General features: G+C 51.8%; 1 protein-coding gene across 5 annotated transcripts in view; it reads right to left on the bottom strand.

Annotated features, from left to right (window-relative positions):
* Positions 1-10,262: 10,262 nt before the first annotated feature.
* Positions 10,263-25,448, bottom strand: part of MED12 (mediator complex subunit 12) — a 71,998-nt gene continuing 56,812 nt past the window's right edge. For 2 of the 5 annotated variants that reach the window (XM_075068925.1, XM_075068924.1), the window contains exons 42-44: positions 14,344-14,499; positions 14,057-14,138; positions 10,263-10,687 (exon numbers count right to left, since the gene is read on the bottom strand). In XM_075068925.1, the coding sequence (XP_074925026.1) occupies positions 10,644-10,687; positions 14,057-14,138; positions 14,344-14,499 (282 nt within the window). In that variant the 3' untranslated portion in view covers positions 10,263-10,643. The remainder of the gene's footprint in view (positions 10,688-14,056; positions 14,139-14,343; positions 14,500-25,448) is intronic. The other 3 variants (XM_075068922.1, XM_032794867.2, XM_032794869.2) reach the window with 3 other exon arrangements.

Here is a 25,448-nt window from a genome sequence, read left to right as displayed (position 1 = left end):
GTATGTGGCCCATCATTCATGCTGCCTTTCCTGTCTCAGAACCACTTCTTCCTCCCATAACTGGACACTGCTGGAAAAGAGAGTGGGAGGGCTCTTAGGTCTAGGGATCTGTCCCAGGAAGGAGGAAAGAGATGGTTGGCTGACCAGAGCACCAGGTAAGTGGCAGGTTGGAGACAGAGAGAGGCGGCTGCTCCCAGGCCTGGATCCTCATTGCACACAGGAAGCGGCCCTGCACACACACGTCTGCTCTCACGAACAGAGGAGTTTGTCTCCATCAGCTCTGAGTGGGCTCAGAGGCCTGGCCAAAAGTGCCTTCCACCTGCTCCGTCAAAGCAATTCCCCAGGAGCTCAGCGCTGGTGAGGAGGACACGTGCAAGGTGGGAGGGGCTGGCAGGCCAGGCTGGAGCGGGCATGCTGAAAGGGCAGGCGGAGCTATCTGCTGCCTTCGAATAGCAGCACCACACAGGCACTCACAGTCCCTTCCCCCTGCTCCTGTGCCTGGGGAGGAGACACTGTTCCCATCCTCCGAGCACCCCTTGCCAGCCCTGCGGCGCTAGAGTGCACAGACTCAGGCCAGGCCCCGGCCCCTGCTTTGGCAGTACAAACAGCCCTGAGAATGCCCCTGCCTCGGCACAACAGCAGCTCCCCCGACACTGTGCCTATCCCACAGCAATTCCGCCTGTCAGAATGGCCCTGGCTGACCCATTCCCTCATCGGCCTCGAGCGCCTCCACTCTCATACTGTACCCAGCCTGCCTGCCCTGCACGGCTGGGAATGGGGGTAAAGCCAGGGAGCCTGCAGGCCTAGTGCCTGGGCCCAAGCTGCCCAGAATCCCAGCTCTGTGCTGCTCAGAGGATGGACAGACAGGTGGGACGGTGCCAGGCAGATCATTTTGTAAGAGGGCCCCCCTTTCTGTCTGCCCCTGGAGCCGCCACAGAACAAATTCATTCGGGTCTAAGTCTCCTTGCTAACTCAGAGGCCTCAGCAAGAGCACAAACCCCCAGGGTGCACTCTGCTGGCTTTCAGGCCTAGTCCATGACCTCCCTCCCTCCCTCAGCCCAAGAAAGGAAAGGGGGGAAGCCTGATTTAGGGGGTGCTGTAGGGGCCAAGAGCATAGAGAAGCAGCCCAGGCAGCATCCGCAGTGACTCCTGGCCCAAGTCTGCCAGGTCCATGAGATTCAGCCCCTCCATATCAGGTGCTGAGGTCTGGGTCTGTTCACCTCCACATCAGAGCCCACGCTCTGGAAAGTCTCTAAAGAGCACTGATCTGGAGCAGGTGGCGACAGAGGAAAGGTCTTGCCAGCCCTCCTCATATGGTAGAGAGGCCCAGGAGGGAGGCCTAAAGCCTCAGTGAGACACAGGGGAGCAGGGAGAGGGTGAAGGTTCCTGAGGGCTGTCTGAGGCAGTGGCCTGTGCACCAAGGACACAGGCCCAGAGAATTGTCAGTTAGAAGGGAAGTCAGAGAGAAGTACCCTAGAAGAAAAAGGGGTCTGGGGGTGCTGCTTGATGTCAGCTTCCTTCCGCCCTCACCTGACCCATCCGAGTTGGGCTGAGGCCAAGCGAGCGGCAGGGGGAGAGCTGATGGATGTGTGCTGGGGCAACAAGCTGGGGACTTTCTCTTTTCACATTCATAGAAATGTAGGGCTGGATCTGTTCTTAAAAACCTCCATTGATGGCGATGTCACAACCGCCCTTAGAAGCCTGTTCCAGAGCTTACCTGCCCTGAGAGTTAGAAAGATTTTCCTAACAGCTAACCTAACTATTCCTAGCTGCAGCTGAAGTCCATTACTTCTTGTCTTGCTGCCACTGGACATGGAGAACAACTGATCACTGTCCTCTTTAGAGCAGCCCTTAACATATTGAAAGACTGCTATTGGGTTCCCCCTCAGTTGTCTTTTCTCAAGAACAAACATGCCCAGTTTTTTTAACCTCTCCTCATAGGTCAGGTTTTCCAAACCTTTGATCATTTTTGTTCGTCTCCTCTGGAGTCTCTTCAATTTGTCCCCATCTTTCCTAAAGTGCGGTGCCCACAGCTGGACAAAGCGCTCCAGCTGAGGCTACCAACAGTGCCAAATAGAGCAGACAGTGACCTCCTGTTCCGTACGTATAACACTCCTGATAACACACTCCAGAGTGATATTAGTTTTTTTCGCAGCTGCAGCATATTGTTGACTAATATTCAGTTTGTAGTCCACTATATCCCTCAGATCCTTTTCAGCAGTACTACCAACTCGCATGTAATTTGCCATTTTGTAGTCATGCATTTGATTTTTCCTTCCTAAGTGAAGTACTTTGCATTTGTTGATTTCAGAACAATTCTCCAATTTGTCAAAGTTGTTTTGAATTCTAATCCTGTCCTACAAAGTGCTTGCAACCCCTCCCAGCTTGGTGTCACCAGCACATTTTAAGCATTTTCTTCACTCCAAGTCATTAATGAAAATATTAATGACCTAGTACTGGACCTAGTGCTGACCCTTGCAGGAGCCCACTTGACAACCCCTCCCAATCTGACGACAAACCATGGATAACTACCCTTTAAGTGTGGGCTTTCAACCAGCTGTGCACCCACCTTTTGGTAACTTCACTTAAACCACATTTCCCCAGTTTGCTTATGAGAATGTCATGTGGGACTGTGTCAAAAGCCTTACTAAAAATCAAGGTATATATCACGTGTACTGCTTCCCTCCCATTCACTAGACCAGGAACCCTGTCAAAGAAGGAAATTAGGCTGGTTTGGCATGGTTTGTTCTTCCTTCTAGTTTATCAAAGTCCCGGTGAGCCCAACAGTGCAGTCAGTGGGGGAGGAGGAAGGATCTCTGCAAGGCGCCAAGGCACCTTTGTGCACAGCCCCAAAATCACATGGATTGTGACTAACCACACTGCAAACCTGTGCCCAAGACCCCTTCCCAGGTCTCTGCTCCCTTTGGGTTTGTGGCCTTGGGGAAGGAAGGCTCCCTTATGGGCTTTTCTCCTTTGAGTACCTGCTTCTGACTTGTCCAATTTGGGGGGGCGGGGAGTTACCTGAATTATGATCCCTTTTCTTCCTGGTAGGGAGCTACTGCCATCTCCGCATTCCATGGCACCCTGGGCTGCTCTCTGTAGGGCAGCATTTCGTGCCTGTGCCGAGTCTCCTGCTCTCCCTCTAGGGGATATGGCTGCTTGCTGCATTTCTTCATCACTGAGCACAACAGGCCTGCCAGGTAGTGGGGCCTGTGAACAAAAGAGGCACTGGGTCCCTCCCTGACATTCAGAAGAGGCTCCAGGAGGGGAACAGAAACATAATTGGAGGGAGTAAGACAGACAGTAGGAGAGAAGGCGGCCTAACTAGCCACAAACAAGAGTCACTTCAAGGGGCAGAAGAAACCAACAAGGGAAGCACAGAGGACAGTGTGTGACCTGAGCTTGCTGCACTGTGAGCAAGTAGAAGAAACTGAGGGGGCCCCTGGGCTCCTATAGCAGAGGAGAGAATGGAGGGTAAGTGGTCTCCATCAAACCTGGTCTCTAGGGTTTGTCCTGGCTAGGTGTGTTGGGGAGACGTGGTAGCTAACATGGGTTGATACAGAGGTGAGGTGGTGGAGCTGAAGCCTACACTCCAGGCTTCCTGGCCCAGCTAGTCGCAAACAGAGTCAGCTAAGAGGGGAGTTTTGGAGGGAGTGAGAGTGGCTTTGCCTCCAGGTTCAGCATTACGTGAGATGCCACGATGACCAGTGACAGAACCTTGGTGATGACTTGCAATGGATGTGGCATGTTCTCTTTCCTACCAGAAGATAGAAGGGATTTCCTGTGCATGAATGCAAGTTGGTGGCTGAGCTGCAAAAAAAGATTCTTGGATTGGAGGAGCAAGTTGAGATGCTACTAAGAATCAAAAAGGCTGAAGAGTTCCTAGACTGCCGGGTTTGGGAAACATCAGTACCTCAGGTGCAAGGGAGAAAAGAGCTGGCCACAAAGGAATCAATGAGAGAGGGAGTAAGAGAGGGTGTCTGGCAGTTGTAACCACCAGAGGCGAGAAGTGATGACAGTATTTTACACAGTTAGAGACAGATGAAGATCAGCCAACTGTGGCCACCAGAGAGAAAAGAAGCAGGAGGAATTTCACACAGTTAGAAGTTTCAAATTGACTGTCAGAGGCTGGCACTGGATGATGGTGGTGGATCATGCAATAATAGCCCTGTTCTGTTCATTCCCTTGAAGCACCTGGTATTGGCCACTTTTGGAAGAGAGGATACTGGGCTAGAAACCCACTGGTCTGAGTCAGCATGGCTGTTCGTATACCACGTTCTCAGTGTGGAAACTATGGAAGATCTCTCTTAAGATCCAGCAGTCCCAAAGGAATGGAAAGATGTACAGGACACACCTGGGTATGGCAACTTGACCCAACCTGCAAAACATGAAGCTTACCTGCAGAGTTTTCCGACCATCCAAAGAAGATGGACAATCCTTGTTGGAGATTCAATACCCAGAAGAATTAGAAAAACATTCTGTAAAGGACAGGTGGACAAACTGGACAGCGTGCTCCCTTCCCAGGGCCAAGACATGAGACCTCATTCTAAGACTGGATAGTCTTCTGAAGTCTGTGTGGAAGGATCCGTTGGTGATGATTCATAGTGGCACTAAAACACTCCATCCCAGGATAGCTCACACACCGTAGATGACTTCAGGGAACTTGGAAGCAAGCTGAAGGTATGTCCAAGCGATCTTCTCTGAGAGCCTTCCTGTCCCACAAACAAAAGAAGATAGAAAATTCTGGAAGTGAATCACTGGCTAGGTAAGTGGTGGAGGGCTTTAGTTTTGTGGAACCCTGGTCCACTTCTATGGAAAAATGGGGATGTATAATTTGGATGGTCTCCACCTCAGTAGAAGGGGAACCAATCACCTTGGAAACAGGCTGGCTAAAGTTGTTGGGGTGTGTGTGTGTTAAACTAATAGCAAAAGGGAAGGGTAAAAAGAGGGAGCACTCAGCAGAAAATGAGAGGTTGAGAATAAATTAATCAAGGAACTAAAGGACATGAAGAGAAGAAAATATTAAATTACCTATACACCAATGCTAAGAGCCTGAGTAACACACAAAAGGAACTGGAATTACTCGTTTATACACATAAATTCAATGTTGTTGGTATTACTGAAAACTGACGGGATGATTCACACAATTGGAATGTTACAATCAAGGTTATAACCTATTTAGGAAAGATGGAGTGGGCAAACGGGGAAGGGGAATGGCACTCTATGTCAGAAATGGCATTACTGCTTCCGAGTCACTGATAGGACATAAAGAAAGTGATCTTGAATGCTTAACAGCTATAGCACAAGATGGGGTATTAGTTGGTGTCTGCTACAGACCACCATATCACAGTAGGGAACAGAATGACCACCTCCTTATGCATCTATCTATATGTGCAGGGGAAAAAAACTTGTGTGATCATGGGGGACTTCAATGTGAGTGACTTACGCTGGAGGTCTCATGACATCAGGACTAAAAAGATCCTTGGAATATCTAAACATTATCAATGACAATTTCCTAATTCAAAAACTTTTGCAGCCAACAGGAGGGAATTCTGTATTAGACCTTGTCCTAACAAATAAAGATCACAGAACTAAAAGTTAATGGTAGCATAGGTACAAGTGATCATATTTTGATCACGTCTATACTGTGCAAGCAGAACAAAGTCCAGACCAATTATTTGGCCTTGGGGATGAGGAAATAGCAGGGGTAGAACCCCTTGCCTCAGAACTCCTGAGGAACCTCCTCTATTGCCCCTAGAGCGAGGAGTGAGTGCAACTCCTGCAAGAGGAGTTCCTTGTGAGAAGGGTCCCTGAAGAGGGATGGGGAAGAGGGGTGAGAGGATGGGAGGGAACAGAATTGGATTCACAAAAAGGGGTAAGGATCTGAGACTGAAACTGATGCTCCGTCCTTGGGCGCGTCTTCAAAAGTTTGGCTTCAGACCCAGAGGCTGTTTGGCCGAACTCTGGCCTTGGCCTGAGGACTGTGGTGGATGCCTCTTATTATTTTTGCCCCGTCTCCTTGCCGAGTCTCACCTAGGAGCCCAGAATAGAAGTGGGATGGGTCCTGAGGCTTAAAAGGCTCTCTCTGAAGTGCAGGGCTGTAGATCCTCAAAGACTTCAAAGTCACCCAAGACTCCTTAAAGATGTGCAGGTCAGAGTCCACATTTTGGGCAAACAGGCCCACACAGTCAAAGGGGAAATCCTGTATTGTGTTCTGGACCTCAGGTGGTATCCCCAAGACCCAGAGCCACACACTGCACCTCATTGTGATGGCGATGGCCATGGTCCGCACTGCCAAGTCCGCGGCATCTAACACGGCCTGGAGGGAGGTTCTGGAGACCACCCTCGCTCCTCAAAGAGGGCGCTAAAGTCCTTGCACGAGTCAGCCGGGAGTAACTCCTGGAATTTTGCCAACGAGCTCCAAGAGCTGAAAGCATAGCGACTGAGTACTGCTTACTGGCTGGCCACTTGAAGCTGGCGCCTCCCAGTTGAGTAGACCTTCCGGCTGAAAAGGCCGCTCTTTGTTGTTTGCAGCATCAACCACCAGAGTCCCCGGTTGGAGGTGGGTAAAAAGGTGTTCGTACCCTTTCTGCGGCACAAAATATCGGCTTTCCATCCCTTTAGTGGAAGGTGGTATCGAGACCAGGGTCTGCCAGAGCACCTTAGTGGTGTTTTGGATCATTCTTATGAGGGGCAAGGCCACCCCAGAAGGACCCTCAGGGAAAGAATATCAGCCATTGAGTCACACTCCTTTGCCTGGAGATTGAGATTAAGGGCCATCCTCCTAAGAAGGTCCTGGTGTCCCCTGGTGCCCACTGCCGGTAGGGTGGTGGTGATGCCTACCACCACCTCATCTGGCAAGGAGGAGAAGGCCCCTGGGACAGGGTCTTCCAGCCCTTCTGGCTCTCTGGAGGCCGGGTCAGGTACCTCGGAGCCTTCCATGACTGGAGGTGGCTGTAGTGTCACTGATGGTGCTGTTTCGGGTGCTGTGCCTGAGCGTGACAGCCCAGAGTCCCTTTCTTGTGCGGGATCCTAAGGAGCCCTGGGAGTGTGGCGAGCCAGCAATGTTGCTGGGGGGGGGGGGGGGGCACGGGGTGCAGATGCCACCAATACCAGCCTGGAGCCCTGAGTCTGGTGGTAGGCTCAGGGAGTCCAAAAGGGCCATTAGACAGGGCCCTGCCACTGGGGTAGCCAGGCAACCACTGATGCCAATGATTCCACTGATCTGCAGTGCCGGAAGCGGTAGTGGCTACATTGAGAGACCGAAGACTCAGCTTCTGACTTGGACGAGTAGTCTGTGCCCAACCAGAGCTGGACGGTGCTGGGGAGATGGTGAGCAGTGCTGTAACATCATAGGCTTGCCACGATGATGAACCAGAGGCGGGGCTGCCATCAGTGCTGCAAAGGGTGCCAGAGCCACATGCAGTGCCAGCTAGACATTGAAGCCGGTGCTGCTGACAGTGCCTGGCTTGTGGTGCCAGGGCCCTCACCTGCGTGGCTGGGGACTGCGCCATCATGGCAATGAGGTCTCACACTGCCTTGTAGGCCTCAGGCGTGGAGAGAAGGTCGAGCTCTTCCTCAAGATCCTCCCAAGTTGGGGAGTCTATCAGCACTGGACTTGACGGGCCTCCCATTGGGGCTGGAATCAATGGTGCTGCGTCTTGAGGCCCAGACCATGGGTGTCCCACTGGGGGATGCACCCCGCTGGAGTCCCCTCGCGGCTTCTTGATGGGGGAACGACCCCTGTCCACCTTCTTTTTCTTATGCGGCACCGGGGACTGTGAGCGGTGCCTCCTGGTAGCACTGGCCTTACAAGCTGGGGAGCGGCACCGGTGGTCCTTGGAGGAGTCCTTCCTTGGTGCCAGGACATCCCACACTGAGGCCAGCGTGCTGCGCACCGATGATGCTGGCGCCGCTTCCAGCGCCGGCTGTGGGTGGAGGGCCAACTCCATCAGGAGGAACTTCAAACAATAGTCCCACTCTCTCTTAATCCTGGGTCTGAAGCTCCTGCAAATTGGGCATTTATCTGTCTCGTGGCCCTCTCCTAAGCACTTGAGACAGGCAGTGTGCAGATCACTTGCGGGCATAGGTTTCACACACTTCTCGCACACCTTAAACCCCTGTGACCAAGGCATGCCCCGGTGCCTGGGGAAACTAGGGTGGGGGGAAAGCCCCCAAAGTAAGCCCAACTAATCTAGAAACTAATATATAACCAACTAACAAGTATGTACAACTAGGAAATGGGAACCACTACGTAGGCACTTGCAAATGCAAGAGACTGAGCTGCTCCAAAGACCGTCACTGGTGGCAAGAAGGAACTGAGCAGGTGGCAGGTCGGCAGGGACCTATACACACTGCCATAAAGGTGCCACTCCAGGGGTCTCCACAGCCGATCCGACGGGTACCACTAAGGGAAAAACCTTCCGACTGTGCATATGGCGCACACACGCCTATTGGAATGGACATGTGCAATCACTCAAAGAAGAAACAGGGAAGCTCAAGTAGGAGTAGAAACGTTGTCTTATCTCCGTATTTAGCACTGCTGCAACCACTACTGGAATATCGTGTCCACATCCGGTGCTCACAATTCAAGAGGATGTTGATAAATTGAAGAGGGCTCTGAGATGAGTCATGAGAATGATTAAAGGATTAGAAAACATGCCTTATAGTGACATACCCCAGCAGTTCAATCTATTTAGCATAAGATAGAGAAGGTTAAAGGATGACTTGATTACAGTCTATAAGTACCTATCTGGGGAACAAATATTTAACAATGAGCTCTTCAGTCTTCAATCAGACAAAGGTATGACATGATCCAATGACTGGAAGATGACGTTAGATAAATTCAGACTAGAAATAGAGTGTAATTTTTTAACAAAGGGAGTAATTAACCACTGGAACAGCTTACTGAAGGTCAGAATGGATTCTCCATCCCAGGCTATGTTTAAATCAAGGTTGGATGTTTTTCTAAAAGCTCTGCTCTAGGAATTATTTTAGGGCAGTTCTATGGCCTGTGCTATATAGGAGGTCATATTAGATTATCACAATGGTCCATGCAGTAGGAAGAGAGCCTGAGACATAAGCCCTTGTATCAAAGGCCTCATATGAGACAGGACCTGCTCACAGAATCTGGCAAGAACAGGGCTGATCTTGCAGAAATACACATTCTTAAGAAGTGCTAAGCACAGAGTACTCACACAAACACATCCCAATATTAAGTGGTACCAGAACATCCCGATGTCAAGGATGGTTCAAAAACATTCCCCAAGAGCAACAGGAACACACTGACCCCTCCTAAAAGATAAGGTCAGAATGACAGTACGTAATAGAGATGTTTTGATTAAACCAACATGTACAAGATGGTACTTAGCCACGTCAGGAGGCAGTGACTAACTATGTCAGAGGCAGTACGTAACTTGTTTGTATCAAGGTATAAAGATGTATCTCAGAGACAGTATCTTTGTTAGCTGAGGGGTGAATGAAAAGTCCCACCATTCACTGAATCACATCCATTATCATGGACATACGTGTCTTAGTATCCTTGTAGTCTGCCAGGTGCTATTACTGTATTTTGTTGACAATAAACCTGGCCTGATGCCTTCTTACCTTAACAGATCTTGTGGTCGTTGGGTGGTTCACTCAAGGTCTGCTGTGCTGTCTGTCTGCGCAGAGCTGGGACAGCACACAGGAAGAACACACACACACACACAGAGCCAAACATCTGACCACAGCTCTTTCTGTCCTTAGAATCTATCTTGAAAGTCTACATGAGGTCTAGAATGTGTTAGCTGCCACACCTCACCTCCTTTCCTCGACACCTTTTATCCTCACCAGGACAAACTCTAGCAGGTTCGGGACCCTGGATGTGCAGGCATCTTGATCCCACCAGTGGAAGTGTGCAGGGACCATTTGTTCTCTGTGTATTAGTAACAAGCCACTGCTGCTTAAAGGGCAGCTCTGAATCACTATCCAAACCCTCCTCCCAACTAGTGAACACAGGGAGAGAACAATTTGGGAAAAACAGGAAAGCAAGAGATGAGATATCCATTCCCCACACCAACCTGATGAGGCTGAACAATGTACTTATTTAAGAGTAGGAAAGGTGCAGACAATAGTTCTTGAGATTTGGTGTGTATAGTTCACCTGGCCCTGTATGGGAGTAGTTCGGGGCAAGATCTGTGGGAATGCAGGGGAATCGGGAGAGGGAGCATGCTAGGGTCATGGGGCTCAGACTCTGAATACACACACACACACACACACTCTTTCGCAAAGTAAGCTCTCTGTATTTGTCTGAGAACATCTGCCATACAGGGTTTCATCTGGTATAAATAAAGTACAAAATCTTACAATGTCTTAATCATTATTTTAACAAAAATACTAAAAACTTAGTAAAAACTGAAACCAAGGGCGGAAGGGAGACTATCAATCACACGGGATCTCCATAAACCTTTGTAGAAACCGGAGTAAAAACATTTTCTCTGTATGATAAAAATCACTCCCTCCCCTTCAAGAAGGGCAGCTGCAGAACACGGCATCTGGGCAGGTGCCCCAGGTACAGAGGGGTTGGGAACAGCCCCCACTGGAGGAGGCTGTATCCAGTCCACAGTGATGTCTCCCTCTGGATCGGGCCCAAGTGCCATGGCTCAGTAGCGTCCAAATGGGTTGTTGTTCTGCTGTGGCTGTGTATCTGTTCAGATCAAACACAAAGTTAGACAATCACAGGATTCTGGTCCAGTTAGGAGATGCCCATCAGCTCTGCAATTCAGAGTCTGATTGTGAAGCGGAGGGGCTAGGTAGCCAAGAGAAGGGGGCTACCCAGGTCTTAGTTTAGGACACTACACCTGTGTATCACTTGTGGCACTTGACGCTCTGCTCAAATACCAGACACTCTGGTGCCAGCTCCTGGGGCTTAGGATAGCAGTACTATCAAAATTCCACATGCTTCTGGAAAGGTGGGGATAAACTCAGTCAAACCCAGATCTCTACGCCTCTTCTGCCTAGCTCCACACCGCTCCTTGATGTGAAATAGGTGTGGGCCAATATGGCACTGAAAGGGAGTGGGTAGCTGCCTAGATGATGAGGTTGGAAGCTGAATTATCCTCTGGGCTTTTCTCTTTTAAACAGAACACCTGTAACCCCTAGTTCTGTGCAGCACCCCTGCCACACAGAAACCAAAACACTGCTACTGCCACCAGGTAGGTGCAAAGCATGAGCTACGCTGGGCCAGCCAATTACCCTGGAGTTCCCATCAATCATCTAACCTGAAGAAAACTTAGGAACATCAGCTAGTGCAGAATTCAGAGACTCGCATCAACCAGGAGCATGTCATCAGTGCTCACAGACCACACTGGTTCCCACTTACTATCCAGGTGCAAATTCAGGTGCTGGTTTCAAGACCTATCTGGCTTGAGAGCAGGCTACCTTAGAGATCTGCCTCTCCTCAAACTCCAGCCCAACTCCGAGACCCTTGCTGATCATCTTTAGATGCAGTGTGCTCGAGGATTGGCTCCTGACTACAGGACTTGCTACAAAATCCAGCCACACAGCATGCTGCTGGACAGGCCCTCAGCAGGGCAAACCCAGCCCCAGTCCCACACTGGAAAAGCCTGCTGGTCACAGGGGCATTGGAGAGATGTTTTCTCCCCCCTCTACAAGAGTTTTAGTCAAATTCACTGCTCATGAAGGCATCAGCCTGACAGCCCTGGAGACTAACAGTATAGCACAGACAAAAGCAGCGCAAGCATCTCCTGCCCTGGGTCTCATCCTGAACTGGACAGGGAGAAGCATGACTCACCCAATGCTTTGAGCTCTCTGCTCTAATAGTCCCTGCAGTGTCAGCCTCATAAGGAAAAGAACGCTGGGATGCAAAGGAAGAATTTAGTAGGAGTCGGAATTCAATTTTAAATTGTATTTAGAAAACTGCAAATGGATGGCATCACTGTGTTAGATGGTTTTGCTGCACTGAGATGTGGTCATTGGGGCAGGGTTCAATGCACCTAGGCACAGCCATGGCTGGGCTGCATCCTAGGAAGTAAGGCAGCATATGTTTGCATACAGCATTCCTTTGGGGAGGGCTCTGGCTTGGGTGTTTAATAATTTAATTGCCAGTTTTATTATATAAAATTACTGATGTGATCCCTACAACAGCAGGGTGGCCTGGAGGCATACAGTGCCCTGCTGGGGCTCTGGCAGCATCCCACATGGCAGTGCTCAATAAAAAAAGTCTCTCACTGACCATGTCCTGAATAAAGCACCTCCCTGGCTGCCCCATCAGGCACGAGCTCCAGAATTTATACTCCCATTGAGATCGTTGGGAGCCAACAACGACAGAGGCAGTGGCATTGACGCAGTGGTACATCCAGAAAAGCAGACCTGACACGTTTGGGAGAGCTGCCCAACAGCCTCCATAGATACTGCTGCCCTGGCCCCTCCGTCTGCAACAGGTCTAGAAGGCTGCTCACTTGGTTGGTATTACTGTGTGCTCCTCTCTCTGCCTGCTACTGTCTTAAAAACATAGGACTGATTATACTGGGTCAGACCAATGGTCCATCTAGCCAAGCATGCTGTCTTCTGAAAGTGGCCAGTGCCAGATGCTTCAGAGGGAATGAACAGAACAGGGCAGTTAATGCATGATCCAAACTCAGCTTCTGGCAGTCAGAGGCTTAGGGACACCCAGACATGGGGTTGCATCTCTGACCATCTTGGCTAATAGCCATTGATGGATCTGTCCTCCATTAACTTACCTAATTCTTTTTTGAACTCCGTTATAGTTTTGGCCTTCACAACAACCCCTGGCAATGAGTTCCACAGGGTGGCTTTGCTTTGAGTGAAGAAGTACTTCCTTATGTTTGTTTTAAACCTGCAGCCTATTAATTTTATTGGGTGACCCCTGGTTCTTATGTTATGTGAAGGGATAAATAATACTTCCTTAAATCACTTTCTCCATACCATTCATGATTTTATAGTTCTCTATCATATCCCCACCCTTAATCATCTCTTTTTCAAGCTGAACAGTCCCAGTCTTTTTAATCTCTCTTCATGTGGAAGCTGTTCCATACCCATAATGGTTTCTATTGCCTCTCTCTATCCTTTTTCCATTTCTAATGCACCTTTTTTGAGATGGGGAAACCAGATCTGCAGACAGTATTTAAGATGTGGGAGTACCATGGATCTATATAGTGGCATTATGATATTTACTGTTTTACTAGCTATCCCTTTCTTAATGGTTCCATTCTGTTTGCTTTTTTGACCACCACTGCACTTTGAGCAGATGGTTTCAGAGCACTATCCACAATGACTCCAGGATCTCTTTCTTGAGTGGTAACAGCTAATTTAGAATCCATCATTTGGTATGAATACTTGGGATTATGTTTTTCAATGTGCATTACTTTGCATTTATCAACAATACATTTCATCTGCCATTTTCTGGCCCAGTCATCAGTTTTATGAGATTCCCTTTGTAACTCTTTGCAGTCTGCCTGGGACTTCACTATCTCGAGTAACTTTGTTATCATCTGAAAACTTGGCCACCTCACTGTTTACTCCTTTTTCCAGATTATTTATGAATATGTTGAATAGTAATGGTCCCAGTAAAGATCCCTGGAGGACACCATTATTTACCCCCTTCCATTCTGAAAACTGACCATTTATCTCCACCCTTTATTTCCTGACTTTTAACCAGTTACTGATCCATGAGAGAACCTACCCTCTTATCCCATGACAGCTTACTTTGCTTAAGAGCTTTTGGTGAGGGACCTTGTCAAAGGCTTTCGAAAAGTCTAAGTACACTATATCCACTGGATCACCCTTGTCCACGTTTGTTGATCCCATCAAAGAATTCTAATAGATTGGTGAGACATGATTTCCCTTTACAAAGTCATGTTGGCTCTTCCCCAACAATCTGTATTCACAGAGAGATGATGTATAAAGAGACAGAGAAGCCTGCGTTTGCTATCCCCTTGCTATCACTTTACACCAGGGCCTGTTCTATGGAGAAAGACACTTCAGATGGGGCACGGAGAAGAGGTAAGAAAAACAAAGAGCGCTAATTTCTTACTAGAGAGTTGCTGCTGAAGCTGTCGGACCAGGGCAGCTGTTTGCTGCTGCTGCTGTGTCTGCTGGAGACCCTGGCGCTGGAACTAGAGAGAGAGAGAAACATAATTAACGAGTGCCACTAGGCTGGTGGGGAAGCAGCATTCACACAAGCAGCCAGCAAATGCTCCTCTTTTAGGCAGCAGCTAGTGGGGTGGAGAAGGAGAGTGCTGCAGGGAGCAGGTAGGAGGATCTATGGATGGTTGGGCTGTGATGAATGACTCTTCCCCTCTAGCTCTGTGACACACTTACAATGGGCTGTTGAGGAGGAAGAGCCTGCATCCCCAGGCCAGGAGGCTGGCCCTGGGCTTGTGGCTGAGGGACTGTGGACACCTGCGGCTGTTGCTGTGGTGGTGCCTGTTGCTGCTGTTGCTGCTGCTGCTGTTGCTGCTGCTGCTGCTGCTGCTGCTGAAAAAGAAGCACCAGAAGAGACCATTAGGGATGTGTCATGGGGAGGGCTATACAATAAGACAGGCAGCCTAGGGAATACTGTAGGAAAAAATCTGTGATTCAATAAACAAACAGTGACCTTCCCTGGCTGCTCCTCAACCTAACCATTTGATGTGGTTTTCTTATAGGTGCCATGGCAGAAGTGACTTCCCTCAAGTCACAGAGAATCTGTGGCAGGGCTCAGAACAGAGCCTAGATCATCCAAATCCCTGTGTCCTGAGCCTTAACCATAAGGTCAGCTGTCCTCTCTACAAGGCTTGCGGTTGCACCTGACATGGCTCAGCACAGGAAGTTAGTTGTGTCTATGCTGTCTGTGACGTCACAATCAAAGAGCCACACTCAAATGAACGATATTGATGGTGATGTTTGGGAAAAGTCTGGACCCGCTTTTTTTCTTTAATTGAAAAAGCAAAGAACAAAATAAAAGGGTAAACATGTGTGCTATGTTGTGTCCATGAAGAAATGACTCACCTTGTGCAGTAACAACGGTTCTTCGAGATGTGTGTCCCTACGGTGCTCCACTATAGGTGTGTCTGCGTCCCTGCACTGCTGATCAGAGAGCTTTGGTAGCAGTGCCCATTCAGCCTGCGCATCCACTGCCTCATGCCCTGCCAGGAGGCTAGTCAGTGTTGCTCAGGTGAATCCCTCCTCAGTTCCTTCTCTACTGCAAAGTGAATGATGAAAACTCCGAAGTAGAAGGGAGGAGAGTGGGTTGTGGAGCACCCATAGGGACACACATCTGCACAAGGTGAGTAAATTCTTCTAGTAGTGTTCTTATGGTTTCTCCATTGTAGGTGACTCCCGAGCAGTATCCCCTACTGGAGGCTGTGGCTTTGAAGTAGAGTCTGATGGATGATAGTACCATGGTGCCAAATCTGGCATCTGCAGCAGCGTCCCCAGGGATGGCATAATGTTCAGCAAATGTATGTGCAGATGCCAAGGTAACTGCTCTGTAGATTTCTGATATAGGGATACCCTTGGAGAAGGCGACTGAGGAGGAAACCGATCTCACAGAATGTGAGAGACTGTAGATGAGGTGCCAAACTGCACATCTGATAACAGAGTTTGATAGTTTGAGACTTATTTAGAGAATTTTTGAGCTGAAATTGCTATGCCTCTAGCTTTGTCCATGACGGAGAGGAAGAGTCTTGGAGATTTTCTAAAAACTCTTGTCCTGTCCAAATAATAGACCCCGGCTCTCCTTACATCGAGTGTACGGAGGATGAATAGGCCTATTATGCTGGTAAGGCTTGGGTTAAAAGGTTGGAAGGTGAACAAGTTGGTTCACGTGAAATGTGGAAGTCACCTTGGGAGTGAACTTCGGATGTGGTCTAAGAAAGACTTTGTCAGGGAAGAACACTGTGAAGGGGGAATGCGCCATAAAGGTTGCTATCTCCCCTTTCCTTCTTGCCAAGGTAATGGTGATAAAGAATGCCGTCTGTGACACTACACCCCATATTCTTCATTATTATGATATGGTGTAGGCCGTCGTGGCTCCCCTCCTCACTGGAGAGGGTCAAGTCCCGCCAAAGGCCAGAGTGGGCGGAGCTATGGAGCTCTGAGCCTGCCCCCAAAGGGTCAGGCGGCGACCCAGAACTATAAAAGCTGGCCCTCAGAGCTCAGTCAGGCCCCAACAGCTGGAGAGATCAGACGTACCTCAGGGAGCTCGAGACTGGGAGACTCTGGCGACCCAGGGGAGCCACTCAGACTGGCCTCCCCGCACTCGCTACCCAGAGGAGCTGCCGGAGCCTCCCCGTGCTCGCTTCCCGGAGGAGCTGCCTGAGCTTCCCTGCGCCTGCTGCTACCCGGAGGAGCCGCCAGAGCTTCCCCGCGCTTGCTATCTGGAGGAGCCGCCGGAGCTACCCCGCCCCTGCTACCTGGAAGAGCCGACGGCACTACCCTGCCCCTGCTACCCGGAGAAGCCAACGGCGCTACCCTGGCCTGATTATCCCAAGGAATTCCCAGACTTACCACCCGGCCCCGGTCGCTATGAGCCTATGCTCGTGGACCCTTCAAAGGCCAACGCTAAGACCCAAGTAGGTCCCAGGGGGAGTACAGAAGCAGCCCGGGGGCAGCCGACCCCAGTCAGGCTGCAGAGTTGCCAGAGCCTATGTCAGCGTGTTGCAGTCAGGATCCTCACTGACTGACCAGCGGAGTGACAGCCGCTGTTAGAGCCCCGGGCTGGGACACAGTGGAGTGGGAGGTCCTGTGTCCCCCGTGCCACCCCACTCCTGGGTGGCAGATTCCCCCTCTCCCTGGCCGGAGGAGGCCAAAGCCTGAGCTTACTGACTCAGCATTTGCTGACCCGCCCTGCCCAAGGGCTGGGCCTTAATCTGTTGCTAGTACTACTCAGTCCTGACCCAGGCCTGAGCTTACTGACTCTGTGTTTGCTGTCCGCCTTGGCGTAGGGCCCGGCGCTGTGTGGATGGTATGGCAGCCCTGCCGGAGGGCCTGAGCCCCTTGCCTGCCGGACAGACAAGCACCGCAAGGACTGCCGGGTTAGTTTCCCGGACCAACTGGAGTGGAGTGGGCCGGTGTGGCCCCCCTCCTCACCGGAGAGGGTCGAGCCCCGGCCACACCCACTTACACGTGGTACCAGAAGTGGGGAGCGGACCCTTGGCCCCTGTGAGAAGGGGCCGGAGGGGACATCACCCTCCCCTAGAGGCTCATGGAGATGGAGCGGTTGTTCCAGATGCTGGCGGAGAAGCAGGACTGGCCGCAGGCTGCCCAGCTACAGCACCAGCAGCAGCATGCCGCCCAGCTCGAACAGCAGCAACGGCTGATGCAGCATGTCAGAACTCAGTTGCAGCAGCTGGTGGCCGTGTTACCCCACCCCGCAGAAGTGCCGGCAGGGGGTGGCACTGAGGCACCCCATGCTGCCGCCCCAGTACAACTCACCAAGATGGGCCCCGACGATGACCCCGAGGCGTTCCTGATGACCTTCGAAGGGGTGGCCCTCGTCGCTGGATGGGCCCGGGACCAATGGGCCACCATTCTGGCCCCGTACCTGACCGGGACTGCCCAGACAGCATACCGCGGGCTGGCAATGGACAAAGCCAGGGATTATGGCCGAGTCAAGGCTGCGATTTTGGATGCCCTAGACGTTAGCCCCGAGACCTTCCAGCAGCATTTCCGGGGCCAGATGTATCCCCCAGGGGCTCAACCTCGGCTGTAGGCCCAGTCCCTGAAGGAGACCTGCCGCCGATGGCTACAGCCAGAAACAAGGACGGCAGAGGAGGTCACCGAACAAGTCGTCCTAGAGCAGTTCGTGCTCACTCTGCCAGCCTGAGGACAATCCTGGGTGCTCCACCACCAGCCGGCGACGTTGGTTGCAACCATCTCGTTTACGGAGAACTTTCTCGCAGCCGAAACCTCCGTGGGACCCGCCTTCCGGCCTCCACACCCCGGACAGAAGGGGGGATGCCCTGACCAGGCCACGAAACCCTGGCCGTGGGCAGGCCCATCGAAGCCCCCCCAGAAGTCCTAGGGGAGCTCCCTCCAGGGGTGGCCGCCCTGAACTCGGACCCTGTTTTCGTTGTGGGCAGGCTGGACACCTGCAGCGTGACTGCGCAGAAATGGACTGCAGCTTCGGGCAGGTCTGTGCAGGGGACACCCGGGCCCGCTTGCCCCAGGCCCCCAAGCTCATGGTCCCGGTAGTCGTCGGGGACCAGGCAACCCAGGCATTGATTGACTCCAGCTGCAGCCAGACGTTGGTCCAGCAGGCCCTGGGACCCCCGGCAGACTCCCGCTTGGGAACGATACACTTGCAGTGCATCCATGGGGACATCAGGCCGTACCCCAGTGCTTGTGTCCCGCTGACGGTAGCTGGCGTTACCCGACGAGTCGTGGTTGGCCTGGCCCCGCGCCTGGCATACCTGGTGATCCTGGGGTGGGACTGGCCCGCCTTCGAGGAAGTCCTCCGGTCAACTCCAGCGCTGGAAGCAGAACGACCAGCAGCCCAATCGGAGGAAGTAGATGGGGCTCCGGGGACCGATGCTGGGAATGAGGAAACCGATAACCCTCGGCTGGAGCCCACGGTCGAGCCCCTCCTTCATACCGACTTTTTCCGGGACCAGAGGGCTGATCCTACCCTTAGTCGGGCCTATGAGCAACTTGCGGCCGTCGATGGGACCATCATCAACCCTCAGCACGCAACCCAGTGGCCCCACTTCGAAGTGTGTTGGCACCATCTCTACTGGATCGACCGGGACTCCCGCATGAAAGAACCCCAAACGCAGCTGCTGGTACCGCGGTGTCACCGGCAAGTTGTGATGAAGCTGGCCCATGATGTCCCGGCCGCTGGGCATCTGGGTCATGAGAAGACCCTTGCCCGGATCTTGACGTGGTTCTTCTGGCCCGGTGTTCATCAGGAGGTGAAGAACTATTATAGTTCCTGCCAAGAGTGCCAGTTAGCCGCGCCATCGCACGTGCCCAAGGCACCCCTGGTCCCCATGCCTATAATTGAGACTTCCTTCGAACGAGAGGCCATGGACCTGGTGGGCCCGCTCCCGAAAAGTAATGCCGGATTCCAGTATGTCCTGGTCATCGTCGACTATGCCACACGTTTCCCCGAGGCCATCCTGCTGTGGAGCACCACCGCCCGGGAACTGGTGAAAGTCCTTGCGCGGGTGGGCCTGCCCCCAAGAAATTCTAACCGACCAAGGCACCAATTTCACCTCCAGGCTGTTATAACAGGTCTGTAAGCTCCTAGGGGTAAAACAACTATGCATCTCCATCTACTACCCGCAGATGGACGGGTTGGTGGAGCGGTTCAACCAGACCCTCAAGGAGATGTTGCGAAAGTTCCCCGAGGAGGAACTACGCCAGTGGGACCAGTTGCTCCCTCCCCTGCTGCTAGTCGTCCGGGAGGTGCCCCAGTCCTCAACCAAGTTTTCCCCATTTGAGCCGCCCATGGGGCCTGCTGGACTTGATGCGGGAAACTTGGGAGCAGTCCCTCTCTCCAACCCAGGGACTCCTGAAGTATGTCCTTCAACTACAGGACTACTTCGCCCGGGCGGGGACCCTAGCCAGGAGAACTTAAAGGCTGCTCAGGACAGGCAGGAACGGACGTATAACCAGGAAGCCCAGGTGCATGACTTTGAACCCGGGGACCGGGTTCTGCTTCTTCTACCCTCGAGTGAGTCGAAACTACTGACCCGTTGGGCAGGGGCCCTACGAGGTGGCTCGGAAGGTTGGGCCCATCACCTACGAAATCCACCAACCCGACCAGCGTAAGAAGACCCAGAGATACCATGTAAACCTGTTGAAACCATGGCGAGACCGGGAAGACCTATTGATTAATCCTTGCCCGCCTGAGCCGGAGCTGAGCCCCCAAGCACCCAGGCTGATGACCTTGCTGCTCCCCTGCTCGGTGACACCCTGACTGGAGAGCAGCACAACCAGTCCAAATGTCTCCTGCAGGCTTTCCAAGGAACCTTCACGGCCCTACCGGGGTACACAAGCTTGATCTACCACTCTATCCAGACCGAGCCGGGAAACGACCAGGCCACTGCCATATCGGATGCGCCAGGAGGTGGAGGAGGAGGTGGTGCAGACCATGCTGGCCTTGGGAGTCATCGAGCCGTCTCGGAGTGAGTGGCGTAGCGCAGTGGTCTTGGTGCCCAAGCCCGATGGCACCCACCAGTTTTGTATAGACTTCCGGCGGGTGAATGCCATCTCACGATTCGATGCCTGCCCCATGTGGATGAGCTGCTGGGCCGCCTCGGGGAGGCCCAGTTCATCACCACCCTTGACCTCAGCAAGGGGTATTGGCAAATTCCACTCGAGGAGACTCCAAGGAAAAGACGACGTTTGCTACCCCGACGGGACTCTATCAGTTTGCGCAGATGCCTTTCGGCCTCCATGGGGCCCCGGCGACCTTCCAGCAGCTGACGGACCACCTACTGCTGCCCCATCAAGACTATGCCACTGCGTATCTGGATGATGTCATGATCTATAGCTGCAACTGGGAAGACCACCTAGAGCGAGTGGCAGCGGTCCTGCGTCTCTGCGACAGGCGGGACTAACCGCCAACCCAAAAAAATGCTGCATCGGATGGCAGGAGACAACGTATCTGGGGTACACTATTGAGGGAGGCCGTGTGAAGCCCCTCGTTGAGAAAGTACAAGCCCTGGCCACCTGCCCGACGCCCACCACAAAACGCCACGTCCAGCAGTTCCTGGGGCTTGTAGGGTACTATCGGTGGTTCATCCCCCAGTTTGCCTCCATCGCGGCACCCTTAACTGGACTGCTGACAAAGAACAGCCCTCGGCAGATACGATGGTCCTCAGAATGTGAGGAGGCCTTTCGGACCCTCCAGACATGCCTTTGCCAAGAGCCAGTGCTATACAGCCCGGATTTCCACCAGAGGTTCACCCTACAGACGGATGCCTCAGAAGTGGGGCTGGGGGCCGTCCTGTCCCAAGGAGTTGATGGGGAGGACCATCCAGTGCTGTACCTCAGCTGAAAATTGTTTCCGTGGGAGAAGAACTATGCGGTGATTGAGAAAGAGGCACTGGCTATAAAGTGGGCCTGTGATGCCCTACGCTACTACCTCCTTGGGGCCCTGTTCACGCTGGTCACTGACCATGCCCCCCTCCCATGGTTGATGAATATGAAAAATAATAACGCCTAACTCATGCAGTGGTACCTGACCTTACAACCCTATGCGTTCACTGTCCAACATCGGGCCGGTAAGGACCATGCGAACACGGACTTTATGTCTCATCTCAGACGAACGGACGGGTCTGACCCCGGCTAGCAGGAGCCAGACGTGGGGGGGTGGGGGTGTAGTGGGCCGGCGTGGCTCCCCTCCTCACCGGAGAGGGTCGAGCCCCGCCAGAGGCCAGAGTGGGCGGAGCAACGGAGCTCTGAGCCCGCCCCCAAAGGGTCAGGCGGCGACCCAGAACTATAAAAGCTGGCCCTCAGAGCTCAGTCAGGCCCCAACAGCCGGAGAGATCAGACGTACCTCAGGGAGCTCGAGACTGGGAGATTCCAGCGACCCAGGGGAGCCACCCAGACTGGCTTCCCCGCACTCGCTACCGGGAGGAGCTGCCTGAGCTTCCCTGGGCTCGCTATCTGGAGGAGCCGCCGGCGCTACCCTGCCTGTTACCCAAAGGAGCTGCCGGCGCCACCCCGCCCCTGCTACCCAAAGGAGCTGCCGGCGCCACCCCGCCCCTGCTACCCAAAGGAGCTGCCGGCGCCACCCCGCCCCTGCTACCCAAAGGAGCCGCCGGCGCTACCCTGGCCTGACTATCCCGAGGAACTCCCGGACCTATCACCCAGCCCCGGTCGCGATGAGCCTATGCTCATGGACCCTTCAGGGGCCGACGTTAGGACCCAGGTAGGTCCCGGGGGGAGTATGGACGCAGCTCGGGGGCAGCCGACCCGTCAGGCTGCGGAGTTGCCGGCGCCTGTGTCAGTGTGCTGCGGTCAGGATCCCCACTGACTGACCAGCAGAGTGATAGCCGCTGTTAGGGCCCCGGGCTGGAATGCAGTGGAGTGGGAGGACCCATGCCATCCCACTCCTAGGTGGCAGACTCCCCCTCTCCTTGGCTGGAGGAGGCCAAAGCCTGAGCTTACTGACTCAGCATTTGCTGCCCCGCCCTGCCCAAGGGCTGGGCCTTTAAAACTGTTACTATTGCTCAGCCCTGACCAGGGGCCTGAGCCTACTGACTCAGCGTTTGCTGCCCAAGGGCTGGGCCTTAATCCATTGCTAGTACTACTCAGTCCTGACCCAGGCCTGAGCTTACTGACTCTGTGTTTGCTGTCCGCCTTGGCGTAGGGCCCGGCGCCGCGCAGCCGGTACAGCAGCCCTGCCGGAGGGCCCGAGCCCCTTGCCCGCCCGAGCCCCTTGCCCGCCGGACAGACAAGCACTGCAAGGATCACTGGGTTAGTTTCCTGGACCAACTGGAGTGGAGTGGGCTGGCGTGGCTCCCCTCCTCACTGGAGAGGGTCGAGCCCCGGCCACACCCGCTTACATATGGTTATAGCACAATTATGATGCATTTTATGCAGGATAAGTCATGTAAGGTGTCATTGGAGAAAGTATGATTTGCTCAATATGATTGTTCTATTTGTATGCATGTATCATTTTTGTATCTGAAGTTATGAACGTGGACTATGTATCTACATTTCAAATGTCGTTACACCTGGGTAACACCCACTAGACAAGATGCTTTCAGTCTAGAAAGCTGGTTGGAAAGGGCCTATTCAGGTGAATGTGCCATTAGGGAGAGCAATAGGCATTAAGAGAAGCTTATCTCCCACCTGGTGAGCCTTACTAAGAACACAGAGAGCCTGTGAGTGATGGCTGCTAAGACTATACAAGGACATGTGACCAGGCCCCATGATGCTGGTCTTCATCTTGGGATGTCAGTATTTTTCCACAGACTGGTCTGGGAACCAACCTTTGGAACAAAGGGTTCCCACCATATGCAAAAGCTATATGAGGCAGGGAGTGACGTCTGGAGTTCTTCACTCCTCACACAGGAAGATTCCTGGAAACATCTGAGGAACAAAGACTGAACTGGAGGAAGTACTGGACCAAGGCTAAAGGGATTTCTAGCCTGTGTATGAAACACCTGGGGATTCCAAGCTGTAAAGCAAGTGCAACTTGCCCCTTAAGACTCTGCAACCTGCTTGTATCATCTCTTTGGATATGAATTAGCAGATTCTCATCCTATCTATTTAGTATATTAAGCTTAGTTTGTGTTTTTTGTTTATTTGCTAGGTAATCTGCTTTGATCTATATCTTTGACCATATCAGTGGACATAACAAAATTCATTCCATAAACGTGTGGGAAAAATTAGAGGGAACACTGTTTAGGACTACAGGTAGAGTGGCTGCATCCAGGATAACTCTTTTGAACTGGCACCAGATCTGGAATCTAGTCCACTTTTATAGGTAAGTACGACGGGTAGCCACTTTCCTAGTGTGCAATAACACTTCCTGTACCTCTTCAGAGCATGATGTTTCTATGCGCTGGAACCATGAAGGAACCAGGCTTTGAGCCATAGCATCCATAAGTTGGGATGGAGAATGTTTCTCTCATTCTGCAAGAGGAGGTAAGGAGTTGTTGGAAGAGTCATTGGTGGACACAGCACCAGTTGTGACAGGTAAGGGTACCATGTTTGTTTGGGTCAGGCGGGAGCAATCGGTATGATGTTTGCTTTTTCTCTTTTTATTTTCAACAGGAATTTCAGCAACAGAGGAAAAGGGAGAAAGGTGGAAAGAAGGCTCTTGTCTCATGAGAGGAGGCAAGCATCCCCCATAGAGTGCTGGCCAATAGCCACTCTGGAACAGTACCATGGACACTTCTTGTTCTGGTAAGTAGTGAACAAGTCTATTATCAGTGTTCCCCCCTTGTCGGAATATGTCAGAGTACCACTGAGTCTATGTCCCACTTGTGGTTGTGTGGGAATCTGCGGCTGAGACTGTCCGCTATCGTGTTGTGTATTCTTGGTAGTTAAGCTGCTGATATTGTAACATTGTAGGAAATAAACCAGTTCCATAGCTTTAGTGCTTCCACTGGTGCTTCCTTGATGGTTTATGTAATACATGCACGCTACATTGTCCGTCATGACCTTTGTGCACGTGCCTCCGATCAGCAGAAGGAAACGAACGCATACGTTCCTGACTGCTCTGACTTTGAGTAGATTGATGTTAAGACACGTCTCGGAGGGAGACCATATGTCCTGCACTGTGAGATCGCTGAGATGTGTGCCCCATCCTATCAGAGATGCATCAGTGGTGAGAAATAGTGATGGGGAAGGCTGAGTGAACAGGATTCCCATCCAGGCGTTTGCTGGTCTTTCCATGGATTCAAGGATTGTTTGATTTTGGTGGGCATCAATAAGAGTTTATCTATGTTGTCTTTGTTTGGTCTGTAAACTGAACGGAACTATAATTGGAGGCATCTCATGTGAAGTCTGGCCTGAGCTATCATCTGTGTACCTGTGGCCATGTGCCCCAGAAGCTGAAGCCAATATCTGAGGGCTGGAGTGCACTGTCTCTATAAGTGTGGACAGACTGAAGAACCTGTATTGTGGGAGAAGCGCTCTTGCTCATAATCAACACTGGCTCCTATGAATTCTAGTCTCTGTACCAGTATTAACGTTGATTTTTTGCATTGATTTGTAGGTCCAGATTCTTGAACAGATCCAGAGCAATACTGGTAACTCACTGGGTTTTAATGAAGGAATGCGCCCTGAAGAGACAATCGTCCAGGTAAGAGTAGATCATAATGCCCTGGGAATGTAGGTGAGCTGCCATCACAAACAGGATCTTGAAGACTACTCTGGGGGCCAATGAGAGAGCAAAAGTGAGTACTCTATACTGGTAGTGATCCTGGCTTAGTGTCAATCTGAGATATCTTCTGTGACACAGTATGATTGAAATGTGGAAGTACGCATCTTGGAGGTCAAGGGCCATGAACCAGTCACCTTTTTCTAATGATGGAATAATAAAGTGACCCTTTTGAACTTCTGAGCCGTGGCAAATTTGTTGAGCACTCTGAGGTATAGTATGGGTCTCCAACTTTGCTTTTTCTTAGGTATCAGATAATAGCGAGAGTAAAAGTCTTTGCGTCTTAGATGTAGTGGTTTTATGGATCCTACACTGAGAAGATAGTCTCTCTCTTGTCGTAATAAGTTCTTATGAGAAGGTTCACTGAAAAGGGATGCAGAAGGGTGTTGGGGGGGGAGGGGAAATAGATGGAGTTCCATTCTCAAATAATCTCCAGTACTCATTTGTCAGAGGTTATCCGTTCCCAGGTGCTGCAGAATGGATCAAGATGCCGGCGTCCATAGGGATGAGAGGGGTTTTCAAACATTGGATGATATTGAAGAGATTGGTCTGATGGCACCTCAACCAACCCAACAAAACTGTCATTTTGAGATGGATAGCT

Source organism: Chelonoidis abingdonii, chromosome 8 (genome assembly GCF_003597395.2).
Source record: "Chelonoidis abingdonii isolate Lonesome George chromosome 8, CheloAbing_2.0, whole genome shotgun sequence".
NCBI lineage: Eukaryota > Metazoa > Chordata > Testudines > Testudinidae > Chelonoidis > Chelonoidis abingdonii.
Note: the sequence above shows the minus strand (reverse complement) of the source record. Positions and strands in the feature narration are given on the sequence as shown.